Source organism: Aethalodelphis obliquidens, unplaced genomic scaffold, assembly GCF_003676395.1.
Source record: "Aethalodelphis obliquidens isolate GAN/ISIS:26980383/991018 unplaced genomic scaffold, ASM367639v1 scaffold1, whole genome shotgun sequence".
NCBI lineage: Eukaryota > Metazoa > Chordata > Mammalia > Artiodactyla > Delphinidae > Aethalodelphis > Aethalodelphis obliquidens.
In genome coordinates, this window is record NW_020837945.1 from 86,795,370 (window position 1) to 86,809,372 (window position 14,003).

General features: G+C 38.8%; 1 protein-coding gene across 1 annotated transcript in view; it reads left to right on the forward strand.

Moving 5' to 3' along the window:
* PEX5L (peroxisomal biogenesis factor 5 like) overlaps positions 1-14,003 on the forward strand; it is a 109,880-nt gene that overhangs the window by 11,371 nt on the left and 84,506 nt on the right. The window contains exon 3 of the mRNA XM_027111183.1: positions 787-898. Within this exon, the coding sequence (XP_026966984.1) occupies positions 787-898 (112 nt within the window). The remainder of the gene's footprint in view (positions 1-786; positions 899-14,003) is intronic.

Sequence of the window (14,003 nt, forward strand, 5' to 3'; positions counted from 1 at the left end):
ATGTTTGGATTCAAAGAGGTGCAGAATAACTGAAAGTAAATAGTTGGCTGCCACTGATAATGAAAACTAATAAAAATCAAACTGAAAGATTTCTGAAATTAGAGAACGAGCCAATGGGGAAATATAATTGAATTGACAGAAATCTCTTTTACATACAGATTTTCACAAACATATATACTGGATACCTGTACAGTTAACAATACTTCCTACTCTCTCAAAATACTTGTTATGCACTATAAAAGCATTCCAAGGAAATGTAAGGAAGGGCGTGTGCCTTTAGGTGACTTGAGCTTTTTAAGAGAGAGAGAAAAAGAGCATTTATCCATGCACACGGATCTCTGTGTGTGTGCGTGCTGTTACTACATAGCAATGACTGACCAGTCCTAAACAGAATGTGTCACGACAGGGTCTGAAGCCATGGTTCCAGGTCTCAGTGAGAGCTTTTTGTCCAGATGAAGAGTGAGATTGGCCCTTAGGAACTGTGATTCAATAGGTGTCATATTCTACATACTGAAATTAGAGGATAACTCCAAAACCGTTCTAGGAGGAGAAAAAAAGCTTGAGGTTTGAAAACTGAAGTTGGCTGCATCAAAAATATGACAGTGCTGAAAGGCTCATTCCCCACCCCCTGATTTTGTTTCCTTTCTTGCCTCTACCCTATTCCTTATTGATTGATTTATTTTTTGGTAGGCTTGCTATTCTCATTTTGTTGCAAGGCTGCATTTTAATTCATCTGATTCTGCAATTGGACAAAGTCCTTTGACACCTGTGTTCATTTGTTCCCAGCTGGTGAATGAACAGCAGGAGAGCAGACCCCTCCTGAGTCCCTCCATCGATGATTTTCTCTGTGAAACCAAATCGGAGGCAATAGCAAGGCCAGTAACGTCCAACACAGCCGGTAATTCTTTCACTTTTAACTTATCCTCAAGTGGAGTCAATTTTCATGATAGAAAAATGCACATTTTCTTTCCACAATGCATTTTAAGTGGAGAATAATGTTTGCAAACAAAAGAAATTTTAGAGTATATACTGTTCAATATAAACCAATAGATTGCTTTTCTTTATAATATAAGAAACGCCAATGGATATTATCCAACCAATTTTGAAAACATTAGAGTACCACTATTAGCAATGAATCATTTTTCAATGCCAATTTTCATATGTACATCTTTGCGTCTCAAGTCACATCATATAGGAATTCTTTAAAACAAAAGCATCTCTTTCAGAGTAAGGTTTTTCAAGTTCTGGCTGGAAATATTTTGTATGACAAAAGTCCAGTAAAATAAAAATATAGGCAACCCCTTCAAGTGGATTGAAATCACAATTAAAATGTCCTAGAGACTTGGGATATTATCGAGACAATTTTATTTTTTTGTCATATAAATGGATTAGTTGCTCCTTCTTACAACAATTTATTTGAACATTGTTCAGGAATTAAATATAATCAAACAGTAAGCTATCTGTATAGGGACTAATAAGTTGTCATCCAATGAGTGAATGCAGGATACCAGTGTATCAGTCACACCTTCTCCAGCATCCTCTGCACTTAAATTCTCACTAATTCGAAAACTAAGTCACTTAGGTACAGCCCACTCTGAGGCCACAATGGAAGATTTGACTCAAAAGCTACTTGTCGCCTTCTGGATCAGCGGCAGACTTTCTGCATTGGTTTCATTCAGTCAACATTCACACTCAAAGGCATGTTGTTCAAATAAGAATGAAAGAATGATGTCCAGAATCAAACAACAAAGGTTATATTGGATTGCAGGAGAGAATTTAATGGGGGAAGGAGAGGATAATTATATACTGTCTTGTTAAAGTTCATTTCATTTCCCCATCATGTCCTCAGCCTGCTGCTTCCTGGCATAGTTTTATTATACTTTGAAGTAAGTGAAGGAAATCACAGGTGAAGGAAATTGTGATTTTTAAGAAACGCTAAAAATTACAACAATAAGAGTAACTAACACAAGATAGAGGCACTTTATGTGGGAGTGTAGTCTACAGTCTCTGGAGTTAAACTTTGTGAATTCCAACCCCAACTCTGCCACTTAGCAACTCTGTGTCCTTGAGCAAGTTGCATAAGTAAGTCTATTTCCTCATCTGTCTAATAGTAGTAAGATCTATATCTCATAGGTTACTTGGGAAGATTAAATGAAGCAATCTATGTAAGTGCTAACACACCAAAGCAATCATTTTCTAAATTCAACTACCACTTTGAGTAATCAAGCAAATAAAATTGTACTTGGTACATTTTAGGCAGGAAATGAAACAAGTTCGGATCCTGTCAGATCAGTTTCATCCTCCTTACCTATTGAAACTGGAGCTCACCCCTCCAAAACTGAGCTACCCCCAGAAAAATACAGAGGAGCCTTGTGTCTCTAATTGCAGGAAAATCCATGAAAATGGGGTACACTGAGAAATTCCCGCTGTTCTAAGAAAAAGCTGCGAAGCATAATTCTCAGATCTTGATTCCAGTACCCTCTACAACTCTCAGGAAGGATAGAACCAGGTCACATAGGAAGGGCTCACCAGAGAGAGCACCATAAGATCCAACTCAAAAGCTGCTTTTCACCTTGATTTTTCTAGCATATAACAGAGAGAACTGTGAAATACTGGAGGAAATTACATATTCAAAAGAATATGTAATTTCTTGCAATCCCAGTACCTAGAGTATTGCCTTCTGTATTAGTTTCCTAGGCCTGCCATGACAAAATGCCACAAAATGAGTGGATTACACAACAGAGATTTATTGCCTCACAATTCTAGAAGCTAGAAGTCCAAAATCAGGGTGTCAGCAGGACCATGCTTCCTCTGAAGGTGCTTGGGAAGGATCTGTTCCAGGCCTCTCTCCTGGTTTCTGGTAGCTCCGTGACTTGTGGAAGCATAACTCTAGTCTTCACATGACATGTGTGCATGTCTCCCAGTATGCATGTCAGTCTCTGTGTCCAAATTTCCTCTCTTTATTACCACCCTACTCCAATCTGACTCATCTTAACTAATTACATCTCCATTGACCCTATTTCTAAATAAAGTTACATTCTGAGGTACTGGGGGTTAAAACTTCAACATATGAGTTTTGGGGGACACATTTCAATCCATAACACCCTCCAAAGTAAGAGGTCAGGAAAAATGGTATGTTGAGACTATGGGTTTTTCATTGCTTGGCCTCAGCATTCAGTGCATCTGGGTCACACAGATTTTTATCTTTAAGGAAGACTCTCATTTGATAGTATGTTTTTTTTAATCTTAAAAATATATGTCTGGGGGGGCTTCCCTGGTGGCGCAGTGGTTAAGAATCCACCTGCCAATGCAGGGGACATGGCTTCAAGCCCTGGTCCGGGAAGATCTCACATGCCGCGGAGCAACTAAGCCCGTGTGCCACAACTACTGAGCTTGCGCTCTAGAGTCCATGAACCACAACTACTGAGCCCATGTGCCTAGAGCCCGTGCTCCGCAACAAGAGAAGCCACTGCAATGAGAAGCCCGCACACTGCAACGAAGAGTAGCCCGCACTTGCCACAACTAGAGAAAGCCCACACGCAGCAACGAAGACCCAACGCAGCCAAAAATAAATAAATAAATATATATATATGTATGTCAGGGGGACCCTCAAGATGGCAGAGGAGTAAGACATGGAGATCACCTTTCTCCCCACAAATACATCAAAAATACATCTACATATGGAACAACTCCTAAAAAACACCTACTGAATGCTGGCAGAAGACCTCAGACTTCCCAAAAGGCAAGAAACTCCCCGCATACCTGGGTAGGGCGAAAGAAAAAAGAAAACACAGAGACAAAAGAATAGGAACGGGACCTGCACCTCTGGGAGGGTGCTGTGAAGGAGGAAATGTTTCCACACATTAGGAATCCCCTTCACTGGCAGAGACGGCGGGTGGGCAGGGGGGAAGCTTTGGAGCCATGGAGGAGAGCACAGCAACACGGGTGCAGAGGGCAAAGCGGAGGGATTCCTGCACAGAGGATCAGTGCCAACCAGCACTCAGCAGCCTGAGAGGCTTGTCTGCTCACCTGCCAGGGAGGGCGGGGTCTGGGAGCTGAGGCTCGGGCCTTGGAGGTCAGATCCCAGGGAGAGGACTGGGGTTGGCTGCGTGAACACAGCCTGAAGGGGGTTAGTGCGCCACAGCTAGCCGGGAGGGAGTCTGTGGAAAAAGTCTGGAACTGCCCAAGAGGAAAGAGACCATTGTTTCAGGGTGTGCGAGGAGAGGGGATTCAGCGCACCGCCTAAACAAGCTCCAGAGATGGGTGTGAGCCGCAGCTATCAGCATGGACACCAGAGACGGGCATGAAATGCTAAGGCTGCTGATACAGCCGCCAAGAAGCCTATGTGCAAGCACAGGTCACTATCCACACCGCCCCTCCGGGGAGCCTGTGCAGCCCACCACTGCCAGGGTCCTGTGATCCAGGGACAACTTCCCTAGGAGAACACATGGCGCACCTCAGGCTGTTGCAACGTCACACCAGCCTCTGCCAACACAGGCTTGCACCACATTCTGTACCCCTCCATACCCCCAGCCTGAATGAGCCAGAGCCCCCTAATCAGCTGCTACTTAACCCCATCCTGTGTGAGTGAAGAACAGACACCCTGAGGAGACCTACATGCATAGGTGGGGCCAGATCCAAAGCTGAATCCCAGAGCTGTGGAAACAAAGAAGACAAAGGGAAATCTCCCCCAGCAGCCAGCCTCAGGAGCAGTGGATTAAATCTCCACAATCAACTTGATGTACCCTGGATCTGTGGAATACCTGAATAGACAACGAATCATCCCAAAATTGAGGCGGTGGACTTTGTGAACAACTGTAGACTTGGGGTTTGCTTTCTGCATCTAATTTGTTTCTGGTTGTATGTTTATCTTAGTTTAGTATTTAGAGCTTATTATCATTGGTAAATTTGTTTATTGATTTCGTTGCTCTCTTCCCTTTTTTTAAAATATATATATTATTTTGCTTTTTCTCTTTTTGTGTGGTTGTATGTATATGTTTCTTTGTGTGATTTTGTCTGTATAGCTTTGCTTTTACCATTTGTCCTAGGGTTCTGTCGGTCTGTTATTTTTTTGTTTTTTTTCTTTTTAGTATACTTTTTAGCGCTTGCTTTCATTGGTGGATTTTTTATTAGTTTGGTTGCTCTCTTCTTTCTTTCTTTTTTTAATTACTTTTTTATATTTAACAATTTTTTAATTTTAATAACGTTATTTTATTTTATTTTTTCTTTCTTTTTCTTCTCCCTTTTCTTCTGAGCCATGTGGCTGACAGGGTCTTGGTGCTCCAGCCGGGTGTCAGGCCTGAGTCTCTGAGGTGGGAGAGCTGAGTTCAGGACATTGGTCCACAAGAGACCTCCCGGCTCCATGTAATATCAAATGGCAAAAGCTCTCCCAGAGATCTCCATCTCAGCGATAAGACTCAGCTCCACTCAGTGACCAGCAACCTGCAGTGCTGGACACCCCATGCCAAACAACTAGCAAGGCAGGAACAAAACCCCACCCATTAGCAGAGAGGCTGCCTAAAATCATAATAAGTTCACAGACACCCCAAAACACACCACCGGATGTGGTCCTGCCAACCAGAAAGACAAGATCCAACCTCATCTACCAGAACACAGGCACCAGTCCCCTCCACCAGGAAGCCTACACAACCCACTGAGACAACCTTACCCACTGGGGGCAGACAACAAAGACAGTGGGAACTACAAACCTGCAGCCTGCGAAAAGGAGACCCCAAATGCAGTAAGTTAAGAAAAATAAGAAGACAGACAAATATACAGCAGATGAAGGAGCAAGGTAAAAACCCACCAGACCAAACAAATGAAGAGGAAATAGGCAGTCTACCTGAAAAAGAATTCAGAGTAATGATAGTAAAGATGATCGAAAATCTTGGAAATAGAATGGAGAAAATACAAGAAGGGTTTAACAAGGACCTAGAAGAACTAAATAGCAAACAAACAATGATGAACAACACAATAAGTGAAATTAAAAATTCTCTAGAAGGAATTAATAACAGAATAAGTGAGGCAGAAGAACAGATAAGTAACCTGGAAGACAAAATACTGGAAATAACTACCACAGAGCAGAATAAAGAAAACATAATGAAAAGAATTGAGGACAATAGGGAGGATGGGAGGGAGGGAGACGCAAGAGGGAAGAGATATGGGGACATATGTATATGCGTAACTGATTCACTTTGTTATAAAGCAGAAATGAACACACCATTGTAAAGCAATTATACTCCAATAAAGATGTTTAAAAAAAAATTGAGGACAGACTCAGAGACCGCTGGGACAACACTAAACACACCAACGTTCGAATTATAGGGGTCCCAGAAGAATAAGAGAAGAAGAAAGGGACTGAAAAAATATTTGGAGAGATTATAGTTGAAAACTTCCCTAAAGTGAAAAAGGAAATGGTCAGTCAAGTCCAGGAAGCACAAAGAGTCCCATACAGGATAAATCCAAGGAGAAACACGCAAAGACACATATTAATCAAACTATCAAAAATTAGGGGCTGCCCTGGTGGTGCAGTGGTTGAGAGTCCGCCTGCCGATGCAGGGGACACGGGTTCATGCCCCGGTCCAGGAGGATCCCACATGCCGCGGAGAGGCTGGGCCTGTGAGCCATGGCTGCTGAGCCTGTGTGTCCAGAGCCTGTGCTCCGCAATGGAAGAGGCCACAATGGTGAGAGGCCTGCATACCACAAAAAAAAAAAAAAAAAAAATACAAAGAAAAAATATTAAAAGCACCAAGGGAAAAGCAACAAATAACATACAAGGGAATCCTCATAAGGTTAACAGCTGAGTTCTCAGCAGAAACCCTGCAAGCCAGAAGGGTGTGGCAGGACATATTTAAAATGAAGAAAGGGAAAAACCTACAACCAAAATTACTCTACCCAGCAAGGATCTCATTCAGATTCGACGGAGAAATTAAAACCTTTACAGACAAGCAAAAGCTAAGAGAATTCAGCACCACCAAACCAGCTTTACAACAAATGCTAAAGGAACTTCTCTAGGCAGGAAACACAAGACAAGGAAAAGACCTACAATAACAAACCCAAAGCAATTAAGAAAATGGTAATAGGAATATACATACCGATAATTACCTTAAATGTAAATGGATTAAATGCTCCAACCAAAAGACATAGACTGGCTGAATGGATACAAAAAAAAGACCCGTATATATGCTGTCTACAAGAGACCCACGTCAGACTTAGGGACACATTACAGACTAAAAGTGAGAGGATGGAAAAAGATATTCCATACAAATGGAAATCAAAAGAAAGCTGGAGTAGCAATTCTCATATCCAACAAAATAGACTTTAAAATAAAGAATGTTATAAGAGACAAAGAAGGACACTACATGATGATTAAGGGATCAATCCAAGACGAAGATATAACAGTTGTAAATATTTATGCACCCAACATAGGAGCACCTCAATACATAAGGCAAAGGTTAACAGCCATAAAAGGGGAAATCGACAGTAACACAATAATAGTAGGGGACTTCAACACCCCACTTTCACCAATGGACAGATCATCCAAAATGAAAATAAATAAGGAAACACAAACTTTAAATGATACGTAAAACAACATGGACTTAATTCATATTTATAGGACATTCCATCCAAAAACGAGAATACACTTTCATCTGAAGTGCTCATGGAACATTCTCTAGGATAGATCATATCATGGGTCACAAATAATGCCTTGGTAAAATTAAGAAAATTGAAATCGTATCAAGTATCTTTTCCAACCACAATGCTCTGAGACTAGATATCAATTACAGGAAAAAATCTGTAAAAAATACAAACACATGGAGGCTAAACAATACACTACTTAATAACCAAGAGATCACTGAAGAAATCAAAAAATACCTAGAAACAAATGACAATGAATATAGGACGACACCAAACCTATGGGATTCAGCAAAAGCATTCTAAGAGGGAAATTTATAGCAGTACAATCCTACCTCAAGAAACAAGAAACATCTCAAATAAACAACCTAACCTTACACCTAAAGCAATTAGAGAAAGAAGACAAAAAAAACCCAACGTTAGCAGAAGGAAAGAAATCATAAAGATCAGATCAGAAAGAAATGAAAAAGAAATGAAGGAAACAATAGCAAAGATCAATAAAACTAAAAGCTGGTTCTTTGAGAAGATAAACAATATTAATAAACTGTTAGCCAGACTCATCAAGAAAAAGAGGGAGAGGACTCAAATCAATAAACTTAGAAATGAAAAAGGAGAAGTTACAACAGACACCACAGAAATACAAAGCATGCTAAGAGACTACTACAAGCAACTCTATGCCAATAACATGGACAACCTGGAAGAAATGGACAAACTCTTAGAAATGCACAACCTTCCAAGACTGAACCAGGAAGAAATAGAAAATATAAACAGACCAATCACAAGCACTGAATTTGAGACTGTGATTAAAAATCTTCCAACAAACAAAAGCCCGGGACCAGTTGACTTCACAGGCGAATTCTATCAAACATTTAGAGAACAGCTAACACCTATCCTTCTCAAACTCTTCCAAAGTATAGCAGAGGGAGGAACACTCCCAAACTCATTCTACGAGGCCACCATCACCCTGATACCAAAACCACACAAAGATGTCACAAAGAAAGAAAGCTACAGGCCAATAACACTGAGGAACATAGATGCAAAAATCCTCAACAAAATACTAGCAAACAGAATCCAACAGCACATTAAAAGGATCATACACCATGATCAAGTGGGGTTTATCCCAGGAATGCAAAGATTCTTCAGTATATGCAAATCAATCAATGTGATACACCATATTAACAAATTGAAGGAGAAAAATCACATGATCATCTCAATTGATGCAGAAATAGCTTTTGACAAAATTCAACACGTATTTAAAATAAAATCCTCCAGAAAGTGGGCATAGAGGGAACTTACCTCACCTAATAAAGGCCATATATGACAAACCCACAGCCAACGTCGTTCTCAGTGGTGAAAAACGGAAACCATTTCTGCTAAGATCAGGAACAAGACAAGGTTGCCCACTCTGCCGCTATTATTCAACATAGTTTTTGAAGTTTTAGCCACAGCAATCAGATAAGAAAAAGAAATAAAAGGAATCCAAATCAGAAAAGGAGAAGTAAAACTGTCACTGTTTGTAGATGACATGGTACTATACATAGAGAATCCTAAAGATGCTACCAGAAAACTACTACAGCTAATCAATGAATTTGGTAAAGTAGCTGGATACAAAATTAATGCACAGAATTCTCTTGCATTCCTATACACTAATGATAAAAAATATGCAAGAGAAAATAAGGAAACACTCCCATTTACCATTGCAACAAAAAAAATAAAATACCTAGGAATGAACCTACCTAGGGAGACAAAAGACCTGTATGCAGAAAACTATAAGACACTGATGAAAGAAATTAAAGATGATACAAACAGGTGGAGAGTTATACCATGTTCTTGGAAGAATCAACATTGTGAAAATGACTGTACTACCCAAAGCAATCTATAGATTCATTACAATCCCTATCAAACTACCGATGGCATTTTTCACAGAACTAGAACAAAAAATTTCACAATTTGTATGGAAACACAAAAGACCCCAAATAGCCAAAGCAATCTTGAAAAAGAAAAATGGAGCTGGAGGAATCAGTCTCCTGGATTTCAGACTACACTACAAAGCTACAGAAATCAATACAGTATGGTACTGGCACAAAAACAGAAATATAGATCAATGGAACAAGATAGAAAGCCCAGAGATAAACCCACACACATATGGTCAACTTACTTTTGATAAAGGATGCAAGAATATACAATAGAGAAAAGACAGCCTTTTCAGTAAGTGGTGCTGGGAAAACTGGACAGCTACATGTAAAAGAATGAAACTAGAACACTCCCTAACACCATACACAAAAATAAACTCAAAATGGATTAAAGACCTAAATGTAAGGCCACACACTACAAAACTCTTAGAGGAATACATAGGCAGAGCACTCTATGACATAAATCACAGCAAGCTCCTTTTTGACCCACCTCCTAGAGAAATGGAAATAAAAATAAACTAATGGGACCTAATGAAACAAAAGCTTTTGCACAGCAAAGGAAACATAAACAAGACAAAAAGACAACCCTCAGGATGGGAGAAATATTTGCAAACGAAGCAACTGACAAAGGATTAATCTCCAAAAAACACAAGCAGCTCATGCAATCCAAAAATGGGCAGAAGACCTAAATAGACATTTCTCCAAAGAAGATATACAGATTTCCAACAAACACATGAAAGGATGCTCAACATCATTAATCATTAGAGAAATGGAAATTAAAACTACAATGAGGTATCACCTCACACCGGTCAGAATGGCCATCATCAAAAAATCTACAAACAATAAATGCTGGAGAGGGTGTGGAGAAAAGGGAACCCTCTTGCACTGTTGGTGGGAATGTAAATTGATACAGCCACTATGGAGAACAGTATGGAGGGTCCTTAGAAAACTACAAATAGAACTACCATATGACCCAGCAATCCCACTACTGGGCATATACCCAGAGAAAACCATAATTCAAAAAGAGTTATGGGGACTTCCCTGGTGGGACAGTGGTTAAGAATCCACCTGCCAATGCAGGGGACACGGGTTTGAGCCCTGGTCCGGAAATATCCCACATGCCATGGAGCAACTAAGCCCATGTGCCACAACTACTCAGCCTGAGCTCTAGAGCCTGCGAGCCACAACTGTTGAAGCCCGCGTGCCTAGAGCCTGTGCTCTGCAACAAGAGAAGCCACCGCAAGCCCACACACCGCAACGAAGAGTAACCCCTGCTCACCACAGCTAGAGAAAGCCCAAGCGCAGCAACGAAGACCCAATGCAGCCAAAAATAAATAAATAAAATAAATTTATTAAAAAAAAAAAAAAAGAGTCATGTACCGCAATGTTCATTGCAGCTCTATTTACAATAGCCAGGACGTGCAAGCAACCTAAGTGTCCATCAACAGATGAACGGATAAAGAATATGTGGCACATATATACAGTGGAATATTCCCCAGCCATAAAAAGAAACGAAATTGAGTTCTTTGTAGTGAGGTGGATGGACCTAGAGACTGTCACACAGAGTGAAGTAAGTCAGAAAGAGAAAAATACTGTATGCTAACACATATATATGTAATCTAAGAAATATATAAATAAAAAATGTTTCTGAAGAACTTAGGGGCAGGACAGGAATAAAGACTCAGACATAGAGAATGGACTTGAGGACACAGCAAGGGGGAAGGGTAAGTTGGGACAAAGTGAGAGAGTGGCATGGACATATATACACTACCAAATGTAAAACAGATAGGTAGTGGGAAGCAGCCACATAGCACTGGGAGATCAGCTCGGTGCTTTGTGACCACCTAGAGGGGTGGGATAGGGAGGGTAGGAGGGAGACAAAAGAGGGAGGAGATATGGGGATATATGTATACGTATAGCTGATTTACTTTGTTATACAGCATAAACTAACACACCACTGTAAAGCAATTATACTCCAATAAAGATGTAAAAAAAAAAGATAATTGGACAGTTAAATATGGTGCCCATATGTAACCTAAACAGAAGAGCACTCTAGAGCTATGTGTTTAGGAGAACTTAAATTTGAAAAATAAAATCAGCATTGTTGCAGAACTGCAATATTTGCTCAAACCATAAAAAAAAAAAGAAAATTCACTCTGACAATTTTTCTGTGATAATTGGAATATTTACTCAATTTTTAACATATTTACTGGAATTATTAAATTTAATCATCTTAGTCTTTGTTTTATTTGTACCACCTTGACTGTTGCTCTTTTTAAATGTATTTTTTATCTTCTTTTCTGTCAAAAAAAATATATATATATATATTTATATATATATATATATGTCAAGGCAGAAACACTATATTTTTGTTAATCCCTAAGGATTATAGTTCTTTTTTAAAATTATTCCAGACCCACAATTTATATCTCAATATGCAACATAATTCACATTATTATACATTTTTAAAAAGGAGAAACTTTAACATACGAACATCTTAGAAAGAATTCTAACATGGTCCAATAATTTTATAGCTAAAGTTTCTGGGCAAAAGGTATAGTTATCATTTTCTGTCCAAATTTTTAATAGTCATTTTAAATGGAACATCATTTCAGAATAGTATGAAATTACATTGTGAAATCAGGACAGTCATTGAACATTACGTGCCTATCACATCCCAAGCATTATGTATGTCTTTACACTTAAGGAATGGATAATAAACAATCTTGGAGTAAAATATGGGGCAGGACCTGCTTTAAGTTGTACCAAGTCAATCAAATAGAAATTTGAAGAACCTTGTATTAAGATGAGAGGCTTTTATACTCGGCATTTTCTTCCAATGAAAAAATAAATCCAGTGTACCACCGTCTTGACAAGTCTTTAAATATATAAAGAATATAGTTCTTATATAACTTAACACAAAGTAAACAATATAGCAATTATCTCTTCCAAAGGTCAGCCAAATGCAGGGTTTTTTCTCTCTGACCCTAAAAGAACATATCAATCTTCTACCTCATAGAAGTTCTAAATTGTAATTTTGTTCTTAAGTATTTCAATTTTTTTTTTTTTACTTTCTGCTTGTTTCTACATTAACTTTTGTCATCCAGTGATGATGACTTCAAGCTGATCAAATAAGGATGTTTTCCGTTTTTTTGCCATTAACATCCTAAATTATCTTTTATTCTTCTGAAATCTAGGTAGACAGTTAATTCCTCGACCCTCTTAAACTGTGTCCCTAAATGGTAGATAGACCAAGATTGCTAATACCCTTGATTTTTAAATGGCAAATATATATTTACACAGATGCATGTAAAAAATGCTCTGACAGTAACTAGAAAATAGATATTTTTAAGATATTGCTTATGTTATAGGACAAGTAATTACTATAAAACTTGCAATAGTAACTTCTTGTCCTATAATCTCCCAAAAATATAATATATGTCAAAGTACAGGAAAGACTCTTCTGAAAAGCAAGAAGAATAGGGGGTCCTTGGTTTACATTTATCAATCTACATAATCTAAAAATAATGTATCCATAATCTTGAGCTATTAAGTGGACAGTTACTATAGAAACATTTTTCAAGATTTAAAAAATAAGAGTATCACTCCTTGGTATGGGACCCGTATACCTATCAAAGAGACCCCAATATATAAGGGAAAAGATACCCTTAACAAAGTTCACAATGCCATCACAGCCACCTAATTAAATATCTTAACTGCAGAATTAGTGTAATTTTTCCAAATACATTTTTATAAAACCCAAATAGCCATGAACCCAATGGCATGCCACTTTAGAGAACTTAGAAATTTGGGAAGTAGCTTTAATTATGTATTCCAATAAAAAGGCAAAATTTGGTTGAATTATTTAAGTCCAATTTATCTATTTGACATCACTGGCAAAATCCTTCCTAAAGGAGTTTGCTTTGTAAGCATTGTATTAAAGAATTCCATGTTTTCTGGAATGCCAGAGTAGCTTACAAATCAGAACAGAGATCCCATCAGCTCCTTGCAGCACATTCTGTGACTGCCCCAGTCAGGGCTGTCCATGGTCTGTCCTCTCTGACCACTCCTTGTAGATTTATTCCTTTAGAGAAAGTCACTGAAAATCTGAGGCTCATTATACAGTAGGGGTGTTAATAGCACTGTACTTGCCATTAACGTATCAAATCAGTGCTTCATAATAGGTGCTACCTTATCCTAACTGTTCTAAGCAGCCTCACCTCCTAGGGCCCAAGTAATCTAGTATTCATAAACATCTTCAGTGCCCTGTGGGAGCCTTCCAGTTCAATAGGTTGTGATCTTCAATCATGTGTCCTTGAGAGAGATAGAAACAAATACTTATATAACATATTACATCTTCTATCTTTAGGAAATTCCACCCAGTGGAATTGTTATCAAAAAAAAAAAGTTTTTGAGATTGCCAACTATTTAAATTATGTCTCAGACTACCCAAAC